The sequence below is a fragment of the Pholis gunnellus genome (genome assembly GCF_910591455.1).
Source record: "Pholis gunnellus genome assembly, chromosome: 10".
Lineage (NCBI taxonomy): Eukaryota > Metazoa > Chordata > Actinopteri > Perciformes > Pholidae > Pholis > Pholis gunnellus.
Genome location: NC_136537.1, coordinates 13556445 through 13582829, shown reverse-complemented (window position 1 = coordinate 13582829; position 26385 = coordinate 13556445). Strand labels below are relative to the sequence as shown.

Sequence of the window (26385 nt, the reverse complement as noted above, 5' to 3'; positions counted from 1 at the left end):
TGACCAAACTACATGATGTCTTACTGACGCAACCACAACAAAGACATTTGAAAAACATGACAACAAAAATATTTACGAAGGTATATTTGGATTAAGTGAAACATCAGAAAAATGGTTAAATATCCATCTGTCTGTCACAGAGTGACAACGTATACATTAGAAGCCTATAATAAAAATAATTAGCAAAAATGAAGACCGAAAGCGCTGTTCTCACCGGAACACTACGATAAATACTGGAGGTGTAGCTGCATTTCAAACGCTTCACATGTGTTTAAAAGACCAACAGCGGCCCTTAGAGTCAGATATGAAATAACAAGTGATGTCACAAAAGACAGGGAAAAACTATTTGAATATCAGTTCAGAGTGAAAATAAGCAAAATGTAGCTTATACGGGTTTTAAGTGACAAGAAGAGATAAACTGGGAGACCAAAATGCATACAGGTACAAGACGTGATTCGTGGAAGCACTTACAATGTACTTTTTCTTTTTCATTATTTCCCTTCATAACGAAATAAAAGAGAGAAAAAAAAGAGCTGGAAGCAAAAAGTCCATAGACATTTTCGTTACAACCGACCCGAAAAACTAAAAGCAGTACAAAAAACGTTAACATCTGGTAACATGTATCAGCATAGGCTTTTAGGGTGTGCATTTCTTCACTGACTCGTTCTCAAAACAGTCACTCAACACTGAGAGGAGCTGTCCATCACTATTGGTGCTGAAGATGCCCTCTGAGCAGGCAGTGAGACAAGTCATGAAACCAAGATATATCTGTGGTCTAAGAAATCATTGTAACTGTAGCGTGGTGATGTGTGTAAACAATGATGGATCAATAACCCACCTCTAAAGGAGAGTCTGGTTCATCCAGGATGCTCTTCTCACTTTGTATCCGCTGCATCGTTCCTGTAGAACTCGGGTCCATTATCAGCACGTTCTGACTACCGGCTCCGCCGAATTTACAGTCACTCTTTCTGGAGTCAGTCGTCCTGCACACCTCGTAGTTGTATACGTGTTGGAGAGTCCCTGTTCCCAAAGTGTCTGAGTAACGTGGTGGATAATACGGAATCACAGGGAGATTGGAGTGATACATGACGCGAGACTGTCTCCATCTGTAGATCTTCACTGATATAATAACCACTAAACACGTGATGAAGAGGAAGGAAACTACAGCCAAAGCCAACACTAAGTAGAAAGTCAGATTGTCATTGTACTCCTTGTCTTGTGTAAAGTCTGTGAACTCAGACAGCACTTCAGGGAAGCTGTCCGCCACCGCCACGTTAACAATGACTGTAGCTGAACGAGAGGGCTGCCCGTTGTCCTCCACTATAACAGTCAGTCTTTGTTTCACAGCATCTTTATCAGTGACTTGGCGGATAGTTCTTATTTCTCCATTCTGTAAGCCCACTTCAAACAGCGCCCTGTCTGTGGCTTTCTGCAGTTTATAGGAGAGCCAGGCATTCTGTCCAGAGTCCACATCAACAGCCACCACTTTAGTGACCAGATAGCCCACATCTGCTGAACGAGGCACCATTTCAGCCACCAGAGAGCCACCAGTCTGGACTGGGTACAGAACCTGAGGAGGGTTGTCGTTCTGGTCCTGGATCATTACTTTCACAGTCACATTGCTACTGAGTGGAGGGGAGCCTCCATCCTGCGCTCTGACACGAAAGTGGAAATCTTTGATCTGCTCGTAGTCAAAAGAGCGCACTGCATGGATGACGCCACTATCAGCACTAACGGACACATATGAGGAGACTGGCACTCCGTTAACAGAGGAGTCCTCCAGTATGTAAGAAACACGGGCATTCTGGTTCCAGTCAGCGTCTCTGGCTTTCACTGTAAATATAGAGAGACCTGGTGTGTTGTTTTCTACAATGTAGGCCTCATATGAGCTCCTCTCAAAGACAGGCGCGTTATCATTCACATCAGAGATATGCAAGGTGAGAGTGACGCTGCTGGAGAGCGAGGGCACTCCCTCATCAGAACAGGTCACCGTTATATTATATTGGGAAGCAATCTCTCTGTCTAAATCACTGTCTGTCACGAGGTTAAAGAAATTATTTGATGTTGGCTTCAGTGTAACAGGAATCTGATCATTTATTGCGCAGTTAACTTTGCCATTATCTCCGGAATCTAAGTCCTGAACATTTACCATAGTCACAACTGTTGCTGGTTTAGAGTCCTCTGGAATTAGATTAGTCTGGGACATTATATTAATAACTGGCTTGTTATCATTAATATCTATCACTTCAACCGTAATCTTACAAGAATCTGTCAGCCCTCCTTCGTCACTGGCTTGCACATGTATCTGATAGTAACGTGCCTTTTCATAATCTACGTTACTTTTCGAGATCAAATCCCCATTTAACTCATTAATTTCAAACATGTGTCGTACATCTGCAGCTGTGTTGGATATGGAATATGTAATCTTTGAATTTGATCCTTTATCAGCATCTGAAGCACTGACCCTGGTTATGACTGTACCTTTCGGGGCGTTCTCAGGTATTGTAGCTTTATAAGCCGTCTTTGTAAAGACCGGTGCATTGTCATTGGCATCAAGCACTGTCACATGTATCTGTGCTGTGCCAGATAGGTTTGGTTCCCCTCCGTCAACCGCAGTTAACACTAGAAATATCTCCTCTTGTCTTTCTCTATCAAGTGATTTTTGTAAAACCATTTCAACTATCTTTTCTCCGTCGGGCTGATCTTTCAATTTCAGAACAAAATGATCTGTTTTTGTCAGAAAATAACTCTGTAGACTATTCATGCCAACATCGGGATCTATTGCCCTCTCTAACAAGAATTTAGCTCCTATTACAGCAGATTCACTAATTTTGAATTTCATTTCGGATTTTTCAAATATTGGGGTGTTGTCATTTTTATCTGTGATTTCGACAGCAACGGCGTATAATTCCATAGGGTTTTCTAAAATAACCTGAAAATGCAAAGCACAGGGCGTCGTCTGTCCACAGAGCGCCTCTCTGTCTATTTTCTCTTTGATGAGGAGGACTCCTCGCTCTCTGTCCAGCTCGATGTACTCTGCGCTGTCTCCTGTAAAAATACGAGCTTTGCCTGATGTCAGTCTTTTTCTGTCTAATCCTAAATCTTGAGCAATGTTACCAATTACTGACCCTTTCGACATTTCCTCAGGAATGGAGTAGCTGACCTGTCCGATCACCGATGTAAGAGAAAGGATTGATATAAACAACAGCACTTGCAGCCCCATTGTTCTGTCCGCCATTTCCATGCAACACAAGTCCCGTTACAATCCTATATCCATTGGAAAGATAATCCGATGTACTTCCTCTGTATATAAAACAATTTGAAGTAATTTATCGATTACAGTTAACTGCATCTGTCCGTGTCGAAGAATGCTGCTCTCTTACTTTGTACTATTCACACTGCGTGTCTGATTCCCTCTGATTTAAGAAGAAAAAAGACGATGGGGAGGTACTGCAGAAACATGTCCTACATTTATCACATACTGGCCAACAGCGGCCCTAAGAGTTCAATCTAATGTACTACATACATCTGTGGAAATGGAAAAGTATTTAGGCCTGTCAGCTGGTAGACGAGGTATGACAATTAACATTCAACGCTGTGCCTTGAAATCAATGTTGAGAGATTAAATAAGACTGTAAATTCCTGACTCAAAAAGCTGTATTTTAAGCCTCCAAGAAGTTTGTCGAAATATCAAATTCAGGCCTATCATGTTTAACAACGGAGGTAATTGGAAAATAAAAATATATATAGTGGATCAAATACAACAATCTTTTTAAGTATAAACTCAGCAGGAGTAAACAAATATTCTCTGAAAAAAAATCTGAATCAATAATCTAGCTCATCCAAAACCAAATACGAATCAAATATGAAGACATAACAAACATTATCAAAGAGCGATGCAAACAACTGCAATACTATCCTTGATGTTGAAGCACGAATTGTCCAAGCAAACATAATATTCAAATTTGCTTTATATCAATGTAAGTTATCTTTACATTTCAACATTGTTTTGTGATTTGTTAATTTTTATGTAACTTTCACTGTAAAACAATCTTAATTTCTAACCTCTAAAGGAGAGTCTGGTTCATCCAGGATGCTCTTCTCACTCTGTATCCGCTGCATCGTTCCTGTAGAACTGGGGTCCATTATCAGCACGTTCTGACTACCGGCTCTGCCGAATTTACAGTCACTCTTTCTGGAGTCAGTCGTCCTGCACACCTCGTAGTTGTACACGTGTTGGAGAGTCCCTGTCCCCAAAGTGTCTGAGTAACGTGGTGGATAATACGGAATCACAGGGAGATTGGAGTGAAACATGACGCGAGACTGTCTCCATCTGTAGATCTTCACTGATATAATAACGACTAAACACGTGATGAAGAGGAAGGAAACTACAGCCAAAGCCAACACTAAGTAGAAAGTCAGGTTGTCATTGTACTCCTTGTCTTGTGTAAAGTCAGTGAACTCAGACAGCACTTCAGGGAAGCTGTCCGCCACCGCCACGTTAACAATGACTGTAGCTGAACGAGAGGGCTGCCCGTTGTCCTCCACTATAACAGTCAGTCTTTGTTTCACAGCATCTTTATCAGTGACTTGGCGGATAGTTCTTATTTCTCCATTCTGTAAGCCCACTTCAAACAGCGCCCTGTCTGTGGCTTTCTGCAGTTTATAGGAGAGCCAGGCATTCTGTCCAGAGTCCACATCAACAGCCACCACTTTAGTGACCAGATAGCCCACATCTGCTGAACGAGGCACCATTTCAGCCACCAGAGAGCCACCAGTCTGGACTGGGTACAGAACCTGAGGAGGGTTGTCGTTCTGGTCCTGGATCAGTACTTTCACAGTCACATTGCTACTGAGTGGAGGGGAGCCTCCATCCTGCGCTTTGACGCGGAAGTGGAAGTCTTTGATCTGCTCGTAATCAAAAGAGCGCACTGCATGGATGACTCCACTATCAGCACTAACGGACACATATGAGGAGACTGGCACTCCGTTAACAGAGGAGTCCTCCAGTATGTAAGAAACACGGGCGTTCTGGTTCCAGTCAGCGTCTCTGGCTTTCACTGTGAATATAGAGAGACCTGGTGTGTTGTTTTCTACAATATAGGCCTCATATGAGCTCCTCTCAAAGACAGGCGCGTTATCATTCACATCAGAAATTTGTAAGGTGAGAATGACGCTGCTGGAGAGGGAGGGCACTCCCTCATCAGAGCAGGTCACAGTGATATTATACTGTGATGCTGTCTCTCTGTCTAAATCACCTTCTGTCACTAAAGTAAAGAAATTATTTGACGTTGACATAATTGTAAAATGAGCATTTTCATTTAAAACGCAGTGGACTTTTCCATTTTCATCAGAATCTGGATCCTGAACGTTCATCATTGTCAGAACAGTGCCTGGCCTAACATCCTCAGATATACTGGATGACGTTGACATAATATTAATAGCTGGTGGGTTGTCGTTTGTGTCCAACACCTCAATTACAACTTTGCACACGTCTGAGTTACCACCGTTATCTGATGCTTGGACGTCTATCTCATAATGGCGAAATTTCTCATAATCAAGCTGTCCCATTAACGTAACCACGCCATTTTCTTTATCAACATAAAACAGTTCAAGTGCGCTATCTGGAATATTAGAGATTGTGTATTGTATGTGCCCATGTGGACCTTCATCTGCATCAGTTGCGCTGACCGTTGTTAGAACAGCTCCTTTCAACGCGCTTTCTTTCACGTTAGTTTTATACTCTGCTTGAATACAAACAGGTGCATTGTCGTTTGCGTCCAAGACAGTAATGACAATTTGCATCGTTCCAGAGAGCTGCGGGTCGCCACCATCTAAAGCAGTCAATACTAAAGACAACTGCTCCTGCTTCTCTCGGTCAAGATGCTTCTTCAAAACCATCTCAACATTCCTACTGCTGCCAATTCTATAAGGGTTTAAAGTGAATGTGTCGCTTGAACTGAGTGAATAGCCCTGGAGCCCATTAATTCCCACATCGACGTCAGCAGCCTTTTCTAAGAGAAATTTTGATCCAATTTGAGCCGTTTCACTAATTTCAAATTTCATTTTATTGTTTTTAAACCCGGGAGAGTTATCGTTACTATCAGTGATCTCGACAGTGATGCTGTAAAATTGCATAGGATTCTCCAAAATTATTTGAAAATCAAGAGCACAGGGCGTCGTCTGACCACAGAGCGCTTCTCTGTCTATCCGCTCTTTGATTACAAGGACTCCCCTTTCTTTATTCAGTTCGATGTATTCTGTACCTTCTCCGGTGTATATACGTGCTTTCCCTGATTTCAGCCGCTTCACATCTAAACCTAAATCCTGCGCTATGTTACCGACCAAAGACCCCTTTGCCATTTCCTCAGGAATAGAGTAGCTGACCTGCCCGAAAACCGAGCTGAGAGCAGCAACAGAGATTAACACCAGTAGTCCGACTTCCCGTGTCATTGTTCCGTCCGACATTTTCCAGTCCACAAAAAAAATAAAAAAAATAAAATACGGTATCCAGTGAAAGGATTTTAGACACACATGTCAGTAAAATATTCCAGAATCAACGCTCCCAACAATGCTGACAACACGCCTGGTATCTCCGTGTTCGATCATCTCCCTCTTCTATAACGTGCCCTTCAATTCGTTTTTGTCTCTCTTTCTCTGTAACATTTTGAGATGATGGGGGAGGTACTGCTGCAATGAGCACTGAAATCTCAGCAGCCTGGTCAACAGCGTCCCCGTGAGTTGGAAGCGTTGGTCTACACAGTACAAGGCTGGTATTTAAGGGGTTAATAGTTTCAAGTATGTTCATCATGTTTACACGTTAATTACTAACAAAAGCATAAACCTATCCCTGTGCACATCAGCAAATTATCGCGCGAGCGCACACACACACACACACACACACACACACACACACACACACACACACACACACACACACACACACACACACACACACACACACACACACACACACACACACACACACACACAGCTTTACGAACACAGCAAGACAAGATATTCTAAATGTGAAGATACAAAATATGTAAAGCGTCCTCAATGTTGCTCTATATCCATGGTGCTGACAAGCACTGACAATTATTGAGGCAACAAAAAGACAGCATGTTTCACTCTTCGAGTTTAAATCTGTGTATGTGAGGTTGATTAATTGTCACTGTGAATTTAATATTCGTTCAGTTTTACGAAATGCTTAAGGACAAGTATTATTGACACTAAATGTAAACTTAAGTATTTTCAAAATTTCACTCTACTTTTAATTCATAAAATACGAATGCTCAGATAACTGATGTGAAATCATGAACAACTACGGTATTTGAATAGTTATAGTTACTTTATGTAAGTATTTATAAAAAATAACACTGAATTGCAGACTCATATAACTTTATAAAAAGACAAAGCCAACCTCTAAAGGAGAGTCTGGTTCGTCCAGGATGCTCTTCTCACTCTGTATCCGCTGCATCGTTCCTGTAGAACTGGGGTCCATTATCAGCACGTTCTGACTACCGGCTCCGCCGAATTTACAGTCACTCTTTCTGGAGTCAGTCGTCCTGCACACCTCGTAGTTGTACACGTGTTGGAGAGTCCCTGTCCCCAAAGTGTCTGAGTAACGTGGTGGATAATACGGAATCACAGGGAGATTGGAGTGATACATGACGCGAGACTGTCTCCATCTGTAGATCTTCACTGATATAATAACCACTAAACACGTGATGAAGAGGAAGGAAACTACAGCCAAAGCCAACACTAAGTAGAAAGTCAGGTTGTCGTTGTACTCCTTGTCTTGTGTAAAGTCAGTGAACTCAGACAGCACTTCAGGGAAGCTGTCCGCCACCGCCACGTTAACAGTGACTGTAGCTGAACGAGAGGGCTGCCCGTTGTCCTCCACTATAACAGTCAGTCTTTGTTTCACAGCATCTTTATCAGTGACTTGGCGGATAGTTCTTATTTCTCCATTCTGTAAGCCCACTTCAAACAGCGCCCTGTCTGTGGCTTTCTGCAGTTTATAGGAGAGCCAGGCATTCTGTCCAGAGTCCACATCAACAGCCACCACTTTAGTGACCAGATAGCCCACATCTGCTGAACGAGGCACCATTTCAGCCACCAGAGAGCCACCAGTCTGGACTGGGTACAGAACCTGAGGAGGGTTGTCGTTCTGGTCCTGGATCAGTACTTTCACAGTCACATTGCTACTGAGTGGAGGGGAGCCTCCATCCTGCGCTTTGACAGTGAATACAAGCTGCTTGATCTGCTCATAATCAAATGAGCGCACTGCGTGAAGAACCCCAGTTTCAGAGTTTACGGACACATAAGAAGAAACTGGGCTGCCACTGATCTGTGTGTCCTCTAGAAAGTACGATATTCTTGCGTTTTGATTCCAGTCCGAATCTCGGGCGCTCACACCGAATATTGGCATGCCAGGGACATTATTTTCAGTGATGAATGCAGAATAATTCGGTTTAGTAAAGAGCGGAGCATTATCGTTAACATCAGAAATCTTAAGGTGTAAAGTTGTTTTAGTAGAAAGAGGAGGTGACCCTGAATCGGTTACAGTTATGGTTATGTTGTATTCTGGTTTCGTTTCACGATCAAAGGGTACGTTTGAGAGCAAATTGTAATAATTAGTCAAAGAAGACTGGATTTTAAAAGGAAGATAAGAATCTATTGAGCACGTTATCTGACCGTTTCTTTCAGAGTCTGCATCTTTAACATTAAACACAGCTATAGTCGTGCCTGGAGGGACATCCTCTGATATCAAGCTGGAGTATGACATTATATTTATAACTGGAGCATTATCATTTATGTCAGTGACCTCAATCACAACTTTGGTTGCATCACTTAGGCCACCCTGGTCTTTGGCGATCACTCTTATTTCGTATTTTTTGTCTTTTTCGAAATCAATATTATCAGCAACAGTTATTTTCCCTGATAAACTGTCAAGTGCAAATTTTTCGCCAGAGTTTCCCTTTACATTAGAAAAAGCATATGTGACCAAGCCATTAGACCCACTGTCAACATCTGAAGCATTCACAGTCGTAATATATGTGCCTACGGGTGCATTTTCTGTCACAGTAGCAGTGTAAAGTGATTGATTAAATACGGGAGGATTATCATTGGCATCAAGAACAGTGATCTCTACGTTTACTGTACCAGATCGCTGTGGAGTTCCTCCGTCTACTGCAATCAGCTTTAGAGAGAGGTGTGGATTCAACTCTCTGTCGAGTGGCTTCTGTAAAATCATTACAGCGAATCGGACTCCATCACTGTTGGAGTGTTGCTTCAAAACGAAATTGTCATCAGGCGTTAAAACATATTTTTGCAAGCTGTGAATCCCTACATCGGGGTCATAGGCGCTTTCTAAGTCAAAATGAGATCCCACTGTTGCAGATTCACTTATTTCTAGATTAATGACATTATTTTTGAAAGTCGGCGCATGGTCATTTACGTCTAATATTTCGACTATCACCCTGTGCAGTTCTATTGGATTTTCCAAAATAATCTCGAAGCTGAAGCTACACGGTGTAACGTCTCCACAGAGCTCTTCTCGGTCGATTCTCTCATTCACGACTAGAATCCCTTTGTCTGTCTTTAGCTCCGTGTACTGATTGTTTTCTCCGGTCACGATACGGGCCCGCCCAGAACGGAGCCTTTTCAGATCCAAACCAAGGTCTTGTGCTACATTACCGATAAGAGAGCCCTTCTTCATCTCCTCCGGTATTGAATAACGGATTTGACCGTTGATGGTGGAAGTCATGAAGACAAAAATGAACAGTTGCCTTGTCCAACACAACGGCCATTTCCCACATCGTTGCTGGCGTGTCCCCATGTCGTTTAGAGTAAAATCCCAAATGTAGCAGCAATTTATATTCCACAGCCACTCAGACGCGATCTACACTGTTCGATTACAATCAAACAAAACAAATGCCGTGTCAAAGCAACTGTATTTCTGCCGAACGCCTCCTTGTATGAAAGACAGCGTTTCTCCCTCTCCTCTTTCTCTCCTCCTCTCTCCTCATAGTCCAAACAACACCACACTCTGTTTTACTGATCAACAGCGTCCCTTAGAGTTCAAACGGAGGAAAGAATCGGGCCAACTGCACATTGAAAAAAAATCTATTCAATCTAACGTGGGGACCGACAGAAACACAGAAAAATGTACTGCAACGAAAAACATAATAGATGCAATATGGCAACCCAGGATGTGACATAAAATCAAATACTCCACACATAATCCAACCACAAAAAGAAAACCAGAGATAAAGAGCAGTGCTACGAAACCAGTCAGATTGTGAGGAGCTGTCCAGCACTGCAGTGCTGAACGTATGGATACCGGTTAATGGCTACAGTGTTGAGTTCAGCCTATAGTAGTAAATATAGAAGTTAAAGAGGGACGGAACACACAACATATATTAGTATATTTAACAGTACACAAAGCTTTAGAGGAGAGCCACTAACGTTTATCAGTAACTTTCAAAGCAATGAAGTAATAGCAATGTGAGAAGTTCTTTCTTATCCAAAGCAAGGTCAAAGTATCATATGTTGTAAAGCCCCTCAAGTCATTGTATTTGAAATTTGTGATATTGGTCTATGCAAACAAAACATTACTAACTAAAATAGTGTATCAGCACATCATTGTTTCAGAATGTTCTGATAGACAAGGAGTGTGTTATTAGTATGAATACAGAAGCAAACGATAACAAATGAGGGGCTGTCCATGGTGCTGAAATTAATCAACGAGGCTCTCCTCTAGAGCTTGGATTATACCTGTCTTGTTGTATTTCAACTTGATTTTATATTGTGTTCTTTTCGCTCTCCAGTGACTGTTTACATTTTAATATAAGTTGGTTGTGTTTCTTTTGCACTATGTCTAGATGATTTTGATGTTATATGTAGAGCACGTTGACTTGCCTTGTTGATGAAATGAGTTTTTCATAAAAACATGCCTTGTCTTACAACAGTTCACTATCAATGTAACAAGATAAATATCAGAAAGAAAAAGAGCTAAACAGAGACGAAGCTATATTATTTAACTAACCTCTAGAGGAGAGTCTGGTTCATCCAGGATGCTCTTCTCACTCTGTATCCGCTGCATCGTTCCTGTAGAACTGGGGTCCATTATCAGCACGTTCTGACTACCGGCTATGCCGAACTTACAGTCACTCTTTCTGGAGTCAGTCGTCCTGCACACCTCGTAGTTGTACACGTGTTGGAGAGTCCCTGTCCCCAAAGTGTCTGAGTAACGTGGTGGATAATACGGAATCACAGGGAGATTGGAGTGATACATGACGCGAGACTGTCTCCATCTGTAGATCTTCACTGATATAATAACCACTAAACACGTGATGAAGAGGAAGGAAACTACAGCCAAAGCCAACACTAAGTAGAAAGTCAGGTTGTCATTGTACTCCTTGTCTTGTGTAAAGTCAGTGAACTCAGACATCACTTCAGGGAAGCTATCCGCCACCGCCACGTTAACAATGACTGTAGCTGAACGAGAGGGCTGCCCGTTGTCCTCCACTATAACAGTCAGTCTTTGTTTCACAGCATCTTTATCAGTGACTTGGCGGATAGTTCTTATTTCTCCATTCTGTAAGCCCACTTCGAACAGCGCCCTGTCTGTGGCTTTCTGCAGTTTATAGGAGAGCCAGGCATTCTGTCCAGAGTCCACATCAACAGCCACCACTTTAGTGACCAGATAGCCCACATCTGCTGAACGAGGCACCATTTCAGCCACCAGAGAGCCACCAGTCTGGACTGGGTACAGAACCTGAGGAGGGTTGTCGTTCTGGTCCTGGATCATTACTTTCACAGTCACGTTGCTACTGAGTGGAGGGGAGCCTCCATCCTGTGCCTTTACTACCAGCTGGAGTTGTTTAATCTGTTCATAATCAAACGACCTCAATGCATGGAGAGCTCCAGTTTCAGTATTTATGGAGACGTAAGAAGAGGTCGGACTGCCATTGATCTGTGTTTCTTCGAGAAAGTAAGATATTCTAGCGTTTTGATTCCAGTCAATGTCCAGTGCTTTGACGGAAAAGATAGACACCCCAGGGGAATTGTTTTCTGGAACATGAGCAACGTAGCTAATTTGATCAAATACTGGGGCATTGTCATTCACATCAGAGATTCTCAAACGTAATGTTGTTGTGCTTGACAATGACTGCGAGCCAGAATCGGTTGCCCTGATAGTTATGTTATATTCCGGTACAATTTCTCTATCAAAAGCTGAGTCTGTTACTAATGCATAGTAATTAGTTAATGTTGATTTTATTTTAAATGGGAGGCTACTGTCTGTTGAACAAACAATTTGGCCATTTTTCTCTGAGTCTGCGTCAATCACATTAATAATTGCCACTGTGGTACCCGAGGGAGAATCCTCCGGCACGGGGCTGGAAAATGACATCACATTTATGACAGGTGCATTATCGTTGACGTCTACAATCTCAATTAACACCTTACTGGAATCGGTCAGACCTCCTTGGTCCATCGCTTCAATCATTATTTCATATTTCTTATCTTTTTCATAATCCACTTGCCCTAAAAGTGTTATGGTTCCAGTAATTTCGTCCAAATTAAATACGTCAGCCAGCTGCTCTTTCATGTTTGAAAATCTAAATGTGATAAGACCATGTGATCCACTGTCTGCATCACTTGCATTAACTGTCGTGATATAGGTGCCCTTTAATGCATTTTCAAAGACAGTAGCCCTGTAGAGAGACTGATTAAAAATGGGAGGATTATCATTAGCATCAAGCACAATAATATCTATATTTACTGTACCAGATCGAGGGGGGGTTCCTCCGTCAACAGCGATGAGCTTCAATGATATTCGTGGCTCGCTTTCTCTATCTAACGGTTTTTGTAAGATCATCTCGGCATATTTTCGACCATCTGGACTTGAGTGCTGCTTCAAACCAAATATGTCATTAGTAGTTAGTATGTATTTTTGTAGACCGTTACTGCCTACATCTGCGTCTTCTGCACTGGCTAACAAGAAGCGCGAGCCCAGTGTGGCAGATTCACTTATTTCAAATTTTATTTCGTTCTTCCTAAATGTCGGAGAATTGTCATTTATGTCAATTATTTCTACTGTTACACGATGTAATTCCATGGGATTTTCTAAAATCACCTCAAAGCTGAAGCTGCACGGTGTTACGTCTCCACAAAGCTGCTCTCGGTCTATTCTCTCGTTCACGACTAAAACGCCTTTGTCTGTTTTCAGCTCGGTGTACTGGATGCTTTGTCTTGTCACGATACGGGCACGGCCAGAACGAAGCCTTTGCACATCCAAACCAAGGTCTTGAGCCACGTTACCGATAACTGACCCCTTTTTCAGCTCCTCTGGAATTGCATATCTGATTTGGCCGGACACGATGTGACTGAGACACCAAAAGAACAGCAGAAACGGCCACACTGACCTGCAATTCAAACGCCCTTTTTCGCAAGGTGATTTTCCAAACGCCATTACACAAATAAGAATATGTGACAGCAAACACCTGCTGTATTCAATCCAGAGAAAACAGAGCCAGTTGAATCAAGTAATCCTTTGGTCTCAAAGTCCTCGCTTCGAATGAAATTGTGGTCGTAGTCCTGCTTGTTAAGCACAGTTTGTCTCCTCCCCTGTCTGAACGGCAAAATGAGGGCTCAGCCTCCATGGAATCAACTCTGAACACTTGTTTCACTGACCAACAGCGTCGCTTACTGCCCAAAGCACGAATATCATGAACAATAGAAGAATGATGAAAAAAAGAACGTGCCAATACCTGGTGTAAAATAATTACAACAGTAACAATATAATACTTGGATCTGCATTTGACTAATTGCTATATAGCCGTGGATACGTAAATCAAAAACAATTCTGGTGAACGATGATATTAAGTACTTGCATTTAAAGCACACTAAGCTCCTGCTCCATAATGAATTAAGGAGCAATTCACAAAGGACATTTAGCCTCTAGTAATATGACATGTCAAGTAGTGGTTCTGCAAATGCTAATGAGTTAATGCACACATATGAGACCAAAGGGCATCCACTCTTTGGTAAGACCAATGAAAAAGCACTTACATAATAACATGTGAACATCAATATGTCAAATGGCTCACCTCTAAAGGAGAGTCTGGTTCATCCAGGATGCTCTTCTCACTCTGTATCCGCTGCATCGTTCCTGTAGAACTGGGGTCCATTATCAGCACGTTCTGACTACCGGCTATGCCGAATTTACAGTCACTCTTTCTGGAGTCAGTCGTCCTGCACACCTCGTAGTTGTACACGTGTTGGAGAGTCCCTGTCCCCAAAGTGTCTGAGTAACGTGGTGGATAATACGGAATCACAGGGAGATTGGAGTGATACATGACGCGAGACTGTCTCCATCTGTAGATCTTCACTGATATAATAACCACTAAACACGTGATGAAGAGGAAGGAAACTACAGCCAAAGCCAACACTAAGTAGAAAGTCAGGTTGTCATTGTACTCCTTGTCTTGTGTAAAGTCAGTGAACTCAGACAGCACTTCAGGGAAGCTGTCCGCCACCGCCACGTTAACAATGACTGTAGCTGAACGAGAGGGCTGCCCGTTGTCCTCCACTATAACAGTCAGTCTTTGTTTCACAGCATCTTTATCAGTGACTTGGCGGATAGTTCTTATTTCTCCATTCTGTAAGCCCACTTCAAACAGCGCCCTGTCTGTGGCTTTCTGCAGTTTATAGGAGAGCCAGGCATTCTGTCCAGAGTCCACATCAACAGCCACCACTTTAGTGACAAGATAGCTCACATCTGCGGAACGAGGCACCATTTCAGCCACCAGAGAGCCACCAGTCTGGACTGGGTACAGAACCTGAGGAGGGTTGTCGTTCTGATCTTGGATATTTATTTTAACTGTGGTATTGCTGCTTAAAGGCGGGGAACCTCCATCCTGTCCTTTTACGAAAATATTTAGAGTTTTAAGTTGCTCATAGTCAAATGATCGAACTGCCTGTATAACTCCACTTTCTGCATTAACAGATATGTAAGTGGATATTGGGTTACCGTTTATCTGAGTATCAATCAGCAGGTAAGACACTCGTGCGTTTTGCCCCGAGTCAGAGTCGTGTGCTTTAACTGAAAACACAGATAATCCTGGGGCGTTATTCTCCATGACATTAGCTTCATAATAACTCTGTTCAAACATGGGGGCGTTATCATTTACGTCAGACACCCGAAGTGTTATTGTCTTGTTAGTCGACAGTGGTGGGCTCCCTTCATCCATAGCCGTGAAAGTGATATTGTAATTAGGATTACGCTCTCTGTCAAGGACACCGTTTGTTATTAGAGTATAATAATTCTTTAGAGATGAGTGGATTGCAAAAGGGATATCTCCGTTAACTGAGCAGTCTACTTTGCCATTTTTTCCGGAATCTAGATCTTTGATGTTTATGATAGCCACAGTAGTTCCACTGGGAGAATCCTCAGCGATGGCACTAGAGAACGAGGTCACGGTTATTACAGGTGCATTGTCGTTTACATCCGTCACCTCAATTATAACATTTGTTGATGTGCTTTGTCCACCTTGGTCTTTTGCTTGTACACCAATTTCATATATTTTATTCTCCTCATAATCAATCCTACCGTTTACAGTTATATCGCCGCTCTTTTCATCTAGATTAAATAATTCAGCAACATTACTAGACATGCGATTAAAGTGGTATGTGACACGGCCATTCATCCCTTCATCTGCATCGGTGGCGCTCAAGCTCACTACTAAGGTTCCTTTTGGAACATTTTCTTTAACAGACGCCTTGAAAATTGATTGAGTAAAAATAGGAGCGTTGTCATTTGTGTCTCGGACAGTTACATGGATTTTAAGTGTCCCTGATCGTTGTGGTTCACCACCGTCCACAGCAGTTAACGTGAGAAGCATCTTTTCCTCTTTCTCGCGGTCTAAAGCAGTAGAAAGATACAACTGCGCATATTTATGACCATTTGGGCTGGACAGGACCTTAATATTAAAATGTGTTGTTGGGTGTAAAGTATAACTGTGTAAAGCGTTGATGCCAACATCCGGGTCGGTGGCACTCTCTTGTAATATTTCGGTTCCCGGGAGAGCAGATTCTAGTATGTCTACACGCACTTCTTTCTCATGAAACACGGGGGCATTATCATTAACATCCAACACTTCCACTACAACGCTATGAAGTTGCATTGGATTCATCATAATCATTTCAAAATTCAAGCTGCAGGGCGCTGACTGCCCGCAGAGCTGCTCTCTATCTATTATTTCTCCCACGACAAGAATCCCTTTGTCTCCATCCAGCCGAATATACTCGCTTCTATCGCCGCTCACAATTCGGGCACCGCCTGTCATCAGTCTTTTAGCGTCGATGCCTAAATCTTCGGCCACATTTCCGACAAAGGAGCCCTTTCTCATCTCCTCCGGTACAGAGTAGCGTATCTGACTGACTGTCGCATCAATGAGAAAAACAAGGATGAAGGCCCGTACTTGCCATGTAATCATGGATTCACTGTTAATAAAAGGCATATTCCAGAAGCAATCCAACAAACTCCACAGAAAAATATTTTGCAAAAAGAAGGTCTATTACTCCGTATCGTCCTTCTGTTGATGTGTTTATAATCCACAGTGTGACAACATATACATTAGAAGCCTATACAAATCATTGGTGAAAATGAAGACCGAAAGCCCTGCTCTCCGCGGTACACTAAGATAAGTACTGGAGGTGTAGCTGCATTTCAAAAGCTTCTCATGTGTTTTAAAGACCAACAGCGGCCCTTAGAGTCGGATATGAAAATAACAAGTGATGTCACTAAAGACAGGGAAATACTATTTGAATATCAATTCGGAGTGTGTATGAGCCAGCTAAGATGTTTTTAGGAGTTATATTTAATTAAAAGTGTGCATTTATATGTAAGATTAAAATTGGAATTAAGATAATGCAAAATGTAGTTTAAAGATGACAAGAAGAGATAAAGTGGGAGAGCAAAATGCATGAAGCCAAAAGACATGTGGAAACAATTAAGATGTGCTATTTCATTTTCATTATTTAACGAAATAAAAGTGAAAAATGCAAGCTTCAAGCACAAAGTCCATAGACATTTTCGTTACAACCGACACAAAAAACTAAAAGCAGTACAAAAAACTTTAAAAGTTGGTAACATGTATCAGCAGAGGCTTTTTAAGGTGTGCATTTCCCTCACTGACTCGTTATCATATCAGTAACTCAACAGAGAGGAGCTGTCCATCACTATTGGTGCTGAAGAGGCCCTCTGAGCAGGCAGTGAGACAAGTCATGAAGCCAAGAAATATCTGTAATCTATAAAAAATCCCTTTAACAGTAGCGTGGCGTTGTGTGTAAAGAATGATGGATCAAATAACAAACCTCTAAAGGAGAGTCTGGTTCATCCAGGATGCTCTTCTCACTCTGTATCCGCTGCAGCGTTCCTGTAGAACTGGGGTCCATTATCAGCACGTTCTGACTACCGGCTATGCCGAATTTACAGTCACTCTTTCTGGAGTCAGTCGTCCTGCACACTTCGTAGTTGTACACGTGTTGGAGAGTCCCTGTCCCCAAAGTGTCTGAGTAACGTGGTGGATAATACGGAATCACAGGGAGATTGGAGTGATACATGACGCGAGACTGTCTCCATCTGTAGATCTTCACTGATATTATAACCACTAAACAGGTGATGAAGAGGAAGGAAACTACAGCCAAAGCCAACACTAAGTAGAAAGTCAGATTGTCATTGTACTCCTTGTCTTGTGTAAAGTCAGTGAACTCAGACAGCACTTCAGGGAAGCTGTCCGCCACCGCCACGTTAACAATGACTGTAGCTGAACGAGAGGGCTGCCCGTTGTCCTCCACTATAACAGTCAGTCTTTGTTTCACAGCATCTTTATCAGTGACTTGGCGGATAGTTCTTATTTCTCCATTCTGCAAGCCCACTTCAAACAGCGCCCTGTCTGTGGCTTTCTGCAGTTTATAGGAGAGCCAGGCATTCTGTCCAGAGTCCACATCAACAGCCACCACTTTCGTGACCAGATAGCCCACATCTGCTGAACGAGGCACCATTTCAGCCACCAGAGAGACACCAGTCTGGACTGGGTACAGAACCTGAGGAGGGTTGTCGTTCTTGTCTTGGACTATGATTCTAACTGTAGCCACTGAACTGAGAGGAGGGGATCCAGCATCACGAGCAGTTACGTTAAATTCAAACCACTTGATTTGCTCATAATCAAACGACCTCACTGCGTGAATGACACCACTTTCAGAATTTACTGACACTAACGAAGACACAGCTGCCCCATTAATCTCTTTCTCCTCCAGGAAGTAAGAAACCCGAGCGTTTTGGCCCCAGTCCGCATCACTAGCACTGAGAGTGAACACAGAAAACCCAGGAGAGTTGTTCTCTGGTACAGTCTTACTATATTCTGATTGGTCAAATTTGGGAGGGTTGTCATTTACGTCAGACAATTTTACATTGATGTGTTTCCTGCTAGTCAGAGGCGGGGAGCCTTGGTCAGAGACGGTTATCGTGATGTTATACTCAGGAATACTTTCTCTGTCTAAGAAGTCTTCGGTTACGATAGTATAATATCCTGTTAATGAAGACTCGATTTTGAAAGGCATGTCAGAGTTAATGGAGCACTTGACAACACCGTTACCACCAGAGTCTTCGTCATCAACGTTAATAACAGCTATAGTTGTACCTGGAGGAGAATCCTCGGATATCGAGTTAGAAAATGACATCAGCTGTATCGTAGGGACGTTGTCATTCTCGTCAATTATTTGAATTATAACGTTGCATGTATCTGAATATCCTCCGTGATCACTAGCCTGAACATTTAATTGATGAGTCTTTGATTTTTCAAAATCGAGGTTACCTGTAACTTTAATCTCTCCCGTTTTAACATTTACTTCAAAAAGCTGCTTCGCTTCTCTGGCGACATGTGCTATGGAATATGTAATTTCACCATAGTGCCCTTTATCTGCGTCATTTGCACTCACAGTGGTTACTACTGTTCCTTCTGGAGAGTTCTCTTTGACTTCTGCTTTATAAACAGCCTGACTACACACTGGAGCATTATCGTTGGCATCGAGCACAGTGATATGAATACGTACTGTCCCTGATCTGTGTGGTTCTCCTCCATCTGAAGCAATCAGCACGAGTGTGTGAGTCTCTTCTTTCTCTCGGTCTAACGGGTTTTGTAAAACCATTTCAATCAAAGTTCCTCCGTGAGTCCGACTCTGTACTTCCAATTTGAAATGATCTGAGGGTTTGAGAATGTATTTTTGAATATCGTTAATTCCCACATCGGGATCGTCTGCACTCACCAGTGAGAAGCGAGTCCCCGCTGCAGCATTTTCAACAATTTTCAAACTGATTTCATCCTTTGGGAACGACGGGCTGTTATCATTTATGTCTATCACCTCCACTGTTACCCGATAAAGCTGGATTGGATTTTCTAAAATGACCTCGAAACTGAAGCTACAGGGCGTCGTCTTTCCACACAGCTCTTCTCGGTCGATTCGCTCTTTAATCACAAGGGTGCCTTTGTCTCGGTTTAAATCAACGTACTGTCGGCTTCCTTTTGTAATAATACGAGCTTTACCTGATATGAGCCTCGCCACATCCAAACCTAAATCTCTAGCGATGTTTCCAACAAAAGACCCCTCTGCCTGCTCCTCCGGTACGGAGTAGCGGGCCTGTCCAGTGACTGAGCTCAGCTTAAAAAGACAAAGAATGACAAACAGTGCTTGTCCTCGGCCTCTGAGATCGGTTATCCACATGCGAGCCATCATGAATCCAAAGGCACAGACACAGTAATCCCTTTCGATGCAAAATGGATGTACATGAATCTTCACTAAAAAAAGGTAACGGTATCTTCAGCAGAGAAAGTCCACGAGAAATGCTACATTTTAAACCATCAAGAGCCAGACCGTCTTCTCTCTAAGCAGTGGAACACTGAACGGAATGAAAGGGGTGGACCGCTGCACTGCTTTGACTGTTAGTCAGTGATGTATCAACAGCGGCGCTCAGAGCCCATCCAAGGTAATGTTTGTGAAGTGTACAATATTAGTGACACTTCAAATGTTGTATTCAAAGCTTAAAGATACATATTGACCTCTTTAATATCATGGCTAATGACTTTAAAAATAGCAACCATCATGTATTACACCATGCTAAATAGTATTATTATCATTATTATACGTATTATGATTATTTGTGGTAGCAGTAGTGGTAATAGTAGGAGTTGTATACTAAAAAAACTAGTATTTTGTCATTAGAAGTTTTGGTGGAGTGGAAAGTTGTCAAGACAGAAATCACTTTGAAAAAAAGAGGAGCTGTCCACACAGTGGTCCTGAAAATAACCTTGTTTTCCTTTAAACTGTAACAAGTTATTCCAATTTAAGTAAAGCTCAGAGAAGCAATATATTTAGGAGTACACACGTTGAGTAATTTTCCTCACCTCTAAAGGAGAGTCTGGTTCGTCCAGGATGCTCTTCTCACTCTGTATCCGCTGCATCGTTCCTGTAGAACTGGGGTCCATTATCAGCACGTTCTGACTACCGGCTATGCCGAACTTACAGTCACTCTTTCTGGAGTCAGTCGTCCTGCACACCTCGTAGTTGTACACGTGTTGGAGAGTCCCTGTCCCCAAAGTGTCTGAGTAACGTGGTGGATAATACGGAATCACAGGGAGATTGGAGTGATACATGACGCGAGACTGTCTCCATCTGTAGATCTTCACTGATATAATAACCACTAAACACGTGATGAAGAGGAAGGAAACTACAGCCAAAGCCAACACTAAGTAGAAAGTCAGGTTGTCATTGTACTCCTTGTCTTGTGTAAAGTCAGTGAACTCAGACAGCACTTCAGGGAAGCTGTCCGCCACCACCACGTTAACAATGACTGTAGCTGAACGAGAGGGCTGCCCGTTGTCCTCCACTATAACAGTCAGTCTTTGTTTCACAGCATCTTTATCAGTGACTTGGCGGATAGTTCTTATTTCTCCATTCTGTAAGCCCACTTCAAACAGCGCCCTGTCTGTGGCTTTCTGCAGTTTATAGGAGAGCCAGGCATTCTGTCCAGAGTCCACATCAACAGCCACCACTTTAGTGACCAGGTAGCCCACATCTGCTGAACGAGGCACCATTTCAGCCACCAGAGAGCCACCAGTCTGGACTGGGTACAGAACCTGAGGAGGGTTGTCGTTCTTGTCTTGGACTATTATTCTAACTGTAGCCACTGAACTCAGAGGAGGGGATCCAGCATCACGAGCAGTTACGTTAAATTCAAACCACTTGATTTGCTCATAATCAAACGACCTCACTGCGTGAATGACACCACTTTCGGAATTTACTGACACTAACGAAGACACAGCTGCCCCATTAATCTCCTTCTCCTCCAGGAAGTAAGAGACCCGAGCGTTTTGTCCCCAGTCTGCATCACTAGCACTGAGAGTGAACACAGAAAACCCAGGAGAGTTGTTCTCTGGTACAGTCTTACTATATTCTGATTGGTCAAATTTGGGAGGGTTGTCATTTACGTCAGACACTTTCACATTGATGTGTTTCCTGCTAGTCAGAGGCGGGGAGCCTTGGTCAGAGACGGTTATCGTGATGTTATACTCAGGAATACTTTCTCTGTCTAAGAAGTCTTCGGTTACGATAGTATAATATCCTGTTAATGAAGACTCGATTTTGAAAGGCATGTCAGAGTTAATGGAGCACTTGACAACACCGTTACCACCAGAGTCTTCGTCATCAACGTTAATAACAGCTATAGTTGTACCTGGAGGAGAATCCTCGGATATCGAGTTAGAAAATGACATCAGCTGTATTGTAGGGACGTTGTCATTCATGTCAGTTATTTGAATAATAACTTTGCATGTATCTGAATATCCTCCGTGGTCATTAGCCTGAACGTTTAATTGATAAGTTTTAGATTTTTCAAAATCTAGGTTGCCTGAAACTTTAATCTCCCCAGTTTTAACATTTACTTCAAAAAGCTGTTTCGCCTCTTTGGCAGCATATGGAATGGAATAAGTAACTTCACCATTGACTCCTTTATCTGCGTCATTTGCACTCACAGTGGTTACTACTGTTCCTTCTGGAGAATTCTCCTTGACTTCTGCTTTATAAACAGGCTGACTACAGACTGGAGCATTATCGTTAGCATCTAGTACAGTGATATGAATACGTACTGTCCCTGATCTGTGTGGTTCTCCTCCATCTGAAGCAATCAGCACGAGTGTGTGAGTCTCTTCTTTCTCTCGGTCTAACGTGCTTTGTAAAACCATTTCGATAAATTTCCCTCCATCAGGCTGGCTCTGTACTTCCAATTTGAAATGATCTGAAGGTTTGAGGATGTATTTCTGAATATCATTAATTCCAACATCGGGATCGTCTGCAGTCACCAGTGAGAAGCGAGTCCCCGCTGCAGCATTTTCAACAATTTTCAAACTGATTTCATCCTTTGGGAACGACGGGCTGTTATCATTTATGTCTATCACCTCCACTGTTACCCGATAAAGCTGGATTGGATTTTCTAAAATGACCTCGAAACTGAAGCTACAGGGCGTCGTCTTTCCACACAGCTCTTCTCGGTCGATTCGCTCTTTAATCACAAGGGTGCCTTTGTCTCGGTTTAAATCAACGTACTGTCGGCTTCCTTTTGTAATAATACGAGCTTTACCTGATATGAGCCTTGCAACATCCAAACCTAAATCTTTAGCGATGTTTCCAACAAAAGACCCCTCTGCCTGCTCCTCCGGTACGGAATAGCGAGCCTGTCCAGTGACTGAGCTCAGCTTAAAAAGACAAAGAATGACAAACAGTGCTTGTCCTCGGCCTCTGAGATCAGTTATCCACATGCGAGCCATCATGAATCCAAAGGCACAGACACAGTAATCCCTTTCGATGCAAAACTGATGTATTTAAATCCTCAAAGAAAAAGGTAAAGGTATCTCCAACAGAGAAAGTCCTCGAGAAAAATTACATTTTAAACCATCAGGAGCCAGAACGTCTTCTCTCTAAGCAGTGGAACACTGAACGGAATGAAAGGGGTGGACCGCTGCACTGCTTTGACTGTTAGTCAGTGATGTATCAACAGCGGCGCTCAGAGCCCATCCAAGGTAATGTTTGTGAAGTGTACAATATTAGTGACACTTCAAATGTCATCTTCACAGCTTAAAGATACAAATTGATCTCTGTAATATCATGGCTAATGACTTTAAAAATATCAACTATCATGTCATACACCATACTAATTATTATTATTATCATTATAATAATTATTATGATTATTAGTGGTAGCAGTGGTGGTAATAGTAGTAGTGATAATATACAAAAAAAAACTGTCGCATTTTGTCATTAGACGTTCTGGGGAAGTGGAAAGTTGTCAAGACAGAAATCACTTTTTAAAAAAAGGAGCTGTCCACACTGTGGTCCTGAAAAAAACCTTGTTTTCCTTTAAACTGTAACAAGCTATTTCAATTTCAGTTAAGCTCATAGAAGCAATACATTTAGGAATGAACACGTTTAGTAGTTTTCCTCACCTCTAGAGGAGAGTCTGGTTCATCCAGGATGCTCTTCTCACTCTGTATCCGCTGCATCGTCCCTGTAGAACTCGGGTCCATTATCAGCACGTTCTGACTACCGGCTATGCCAAATTTACAGTCACTCTTTCTGGAGTCAGTCGTCCTGCACACCTCGTAGTTGTACACGTGTTGGAGAGTCCCTGTTCCCAAAGTGTCTGAGTAACGTGGCGGATAATACGGAATCACAGGGAGATTGGAGTGATACATGACGCGAGACTGTCTCCATCTGTAGATCTTCACTGATATAATAACCACTAAACACGTGATGAAGAGGAAGGAAACTACAGCCAAAGCCAACACTAAGTAGAAAGTCAGATTGTCATTATACTCCTTGTCTTGTGTAAAGTCAGTGAACTCAGACAGCACTTCAGGGAAGCTGTCCGCCACCGCCACGTTAACAATGACTGTAGCTGAACGAGAGGGCTGCCCGTTGTCCTCCACTATAACAGTCAGTCTTTGTTTCACAGCATCTTTATCAGTGACTTGGCGGATAATTCTTATTTCTCCATTCTGTAAGCCCACTTCAAACAGCGCCCTGTCTGTGGCTTTCTGCAGTTTATAGGAGAGCCAGGCATTCTGTCCAGAGTCCACATCAACAGCCACCACTTTAGTGACCAGATAGCCCACATCTGCTGAACGAGGCACCATTTCAGCCACCAGAGAGCCACCAGTCTGGACTGGATAGAGAACCTGAGGAGGGTTGTCGTTCTTGTCTTGGACTATTATTCTAACTGTAGCCACTGAACTCAGAGGAGGGGATCCAGCATCACGAGCAGTTACATTGAATTCAAACCACTTGATTTGCTCATAATCAAACGACCTCACTGCGTGAATGACACCACTTTCGGAATTTACTGACACTAGCGAAGACACAGCTGCCCCATTAATCTCCTTCTCCTCCAGGAAGTAAGAGACCCGAGCGTTTTGGCCCCAGTCTGCATCACGAGCACTGAGAGTGTACACAGAAAACCAAGGAGAGTTGTTCTCTGGTACAGTCTTACTATATTGTGATTGGTCAAATCTGGGAGGGTTGTCATTTACGTCAGACACTTTTACATTGATGTGTTTCCTGCTAGTCAGAGGCGGGGAGCCTTGGTCAGAGACGGTTATTGTGATGTTATACTCAGGAATACTTTCTCTGTCTAAGAAGTCTTCGGTTACGATAGTATAATATCCTGTTAATGAAGACTCGATTTTGAAAGGCATGTCAGAGTTAATGGAGCACTTGACAACACCGTTACCACCAGAGTCTTCGTCTTCAACGTTAATAACAGCTATTGTTGTACCTGGAGGAGAATCCTCGGATAACGAGTTAGAAAATGACATCATCTGTATCGTAGGGACGTTGTCATTCTCATCAATTATTTGAATTATAACTTTGCACGTATCTGAAAATCCTCCCTGGTCACTAGCCTTAACGTTTAATTGATACGTCTTTGATTTTTCAAAATCTAGTTTACCTGAAACTTTAATCTCTCCTGTTTTAACATTTACCTCAAAAAGCTGCTTCGCTTCTCTGGTGACATGTGCTATTGAAAATGTTACATCACCATTGACTCCTTTATCTGCGTCATTTGCACTCACAGTGGTTACTACTGTACCCTCTGGAGAGTTCTCCTTGACTTCTGCTTTATAAACAGGCTGATTACACACTGGAGCATTATCGTTAGCATCTAGTACAGTGATATGAATACGTACTGTCCCTGATCTGTGTGGTTCTCCTCCATCTGAAGCAATTAGCACGAGTGTGTGAGTCTCTTCTTTCTCTCGGTCTAACGGGTTTTGTAAAACCATTTCGATGAATTTTAATCCATCAGGCTGGCTCTGTACTTCCAATTTGAAATTATCTAAAGGTTGAAGCATGTATTTTTGGATGTCGTTATTTCCAACATCGGGATCGTCTGCACTCTCTAGTGAGAAGCGAGTCCCCGCTGCAGCACTTTCAACAATTTTCAAACTGATTTCATCCTTCGGGAACGACGGGCTGTTATCGTTTATGTCCATCACCTCCACGGTTACCCGATAAAGCTGGATTGGATTTTCTAAAATGACATCGAAACTGAAGCTACAGGGCGTCGTCTTTCCACACAGCTCTTCTCGGTCGATTCGCTCTTTAATCACAAGGGTGCCTTTGTCTCGGTTTAAATCAACGTACTGTCGGCTTCCTTTTGTTATGATACGAGCTTTACCTGATATGAGCCTCGCCACATCCAAACCTAAATCTATAGCGATGTTTCCGACAATAGACCCCTCTGCCTGCTCCTCCGGTACGGAATAGCGAGCCTGTCCAGTGACTGAGCTCAGCTTAAAAAGACAAAGAATGACAAACAGTGCTTGTCCTCGGCCTCTGAGATCGGTTATCCACATGCGAGCCATCATGAATCCAAAGGCACAGACACAGTAATCCCTTTCGATGCAAAACTGATGTATTTAAATCCTCAAAGAAAAAGGTAAAGGTATCTCCAGCAGAGAAAGTCCTCGAGAAACATTACATTTTAAACCATCAGGAGCCAGACCGTCTTCTCTCTAAGCAGTGGAACACTGAACGGAATGAAAGGGGTGGACCGCTGCACTGCTTTGACTGTTAGTCAGTGATGTATCAACAGCGGCGCTCAGAGCCCATCCAAGGTAATGTTTGTGAAGTGTACAATATTAGTGACACTTCAAATGTCATATTCACAACTTAAAGATACAAATTGATCTCTGTAATATCATGGCTAATGACTTTAAAAATATCAACTATCATGTCATACACCATACTCATTATTATTAT

At 42.6% G+C, this 26385-nt stretch overlaps 6 protein-coding genes across 6 annotated transcripts; all 6 read right to left on the bottom strand.

Moving 5' to 3' along the window:
• Positions 1–826: 826 nt before the first annotated feature.
• LOC306702619 (protocadherin beta-16-like) lies at positions 827–3238 on the bottom strand (the record flags this gene model as incomplete). The annotated part of the gene is made up of 1 exon (XM_079168259.1): positions 827–3238. The coding sequence occupies one exon, from the start codon at positions 3236–3238 to the stop codon at positions 827–829; it is 2412 nt and encodes an 803-aa protein (XP_079024385.1).
• An 815-nt stretch (positions 3239–4053) lies between these two features.
• Positions 4054–9772, bottom strand: LOC306702617 (protocadherin beta-3-like; the record flags this gene model as incomplete). Its single annotated transcript, XM_079168257.1, has 2 exons — positions 4054–5444; positions 7465–9772. 2 exons carry the CDS (start codon positions 9770–9772, stop codon positions 4054–4056), a joined length of 3699 nt encoding a protein of 1232 aa, XP_079024383.1.
• A 1272-nt stretch (positions 9773–11044) lies between these two features.
• LOC306701789 (protocadherin gamma-A1-like) lies at positions 11045–13483 on the bottom strand (the record flags this gene model as incomplete). The annotated part of the gene is made up of 1 exon (XM_079167201.1): positions 11045–13483. One exon carries the CDS (start codon positions 13481–13483, stop codon positions 11045–11047), a length of 2439 nt encoding a protein of 812 aa, XP_079023327.1.
• Positions 13484–14099: 616 nt separating this feature from the next.
• On the bottom strand, positions 14100–16508 carry LOC306702616 (protocadherin gamma-A5-like; the record flags this gene model as incomplete). Its single annotated transcript, XM_079168256.1, has 1 exon — positions 14100–16508. The coding sequence occupies one exon, from the start codon at positions 16506–16508 to the stop codon at positions 14100–14102; it is 2409 nt and encodes an 802-aa protein (XP_079024382.1).
• Positions 16509–17337: 829 nt separating this feature from the next.
• LOC306702615 (protocadherin beta-16-like) lies at positions 17338–22898 on the bottom strand (the record flags this gene model as incomplete). The annotated part of the gene is made up of 2 exons (XM_079168255.1): positions 17338–18759; positions 20478–22898. 2 exons carry the CDS (start codon positions 22896–22898, stop codon positions 17338–17340), a joined length of 3843 nt encoding a protein of 1280 aa, XP_079024381.1.
• A 639-nt stretch (positions 22899–23537) lies between these two features.
• LOC306702614 (protocadherin beta-16-like) lies at positions 23538–25991 on the bottom strand (the record flags this gene model as incomplete). Its single annotated transcript, XM_079168254.1, has 1 exon — positions 23538–25991. The coding sequence occupies one exon, from the start codon at positions 25989–25991 to the stop codon at positions 23538–23540; it is 2454 nt and encodes an 817-aa protein (XP_079024380.1).
• Between the last annotated feature and the right edge of the window lie 394 nt (positions 25992–26385).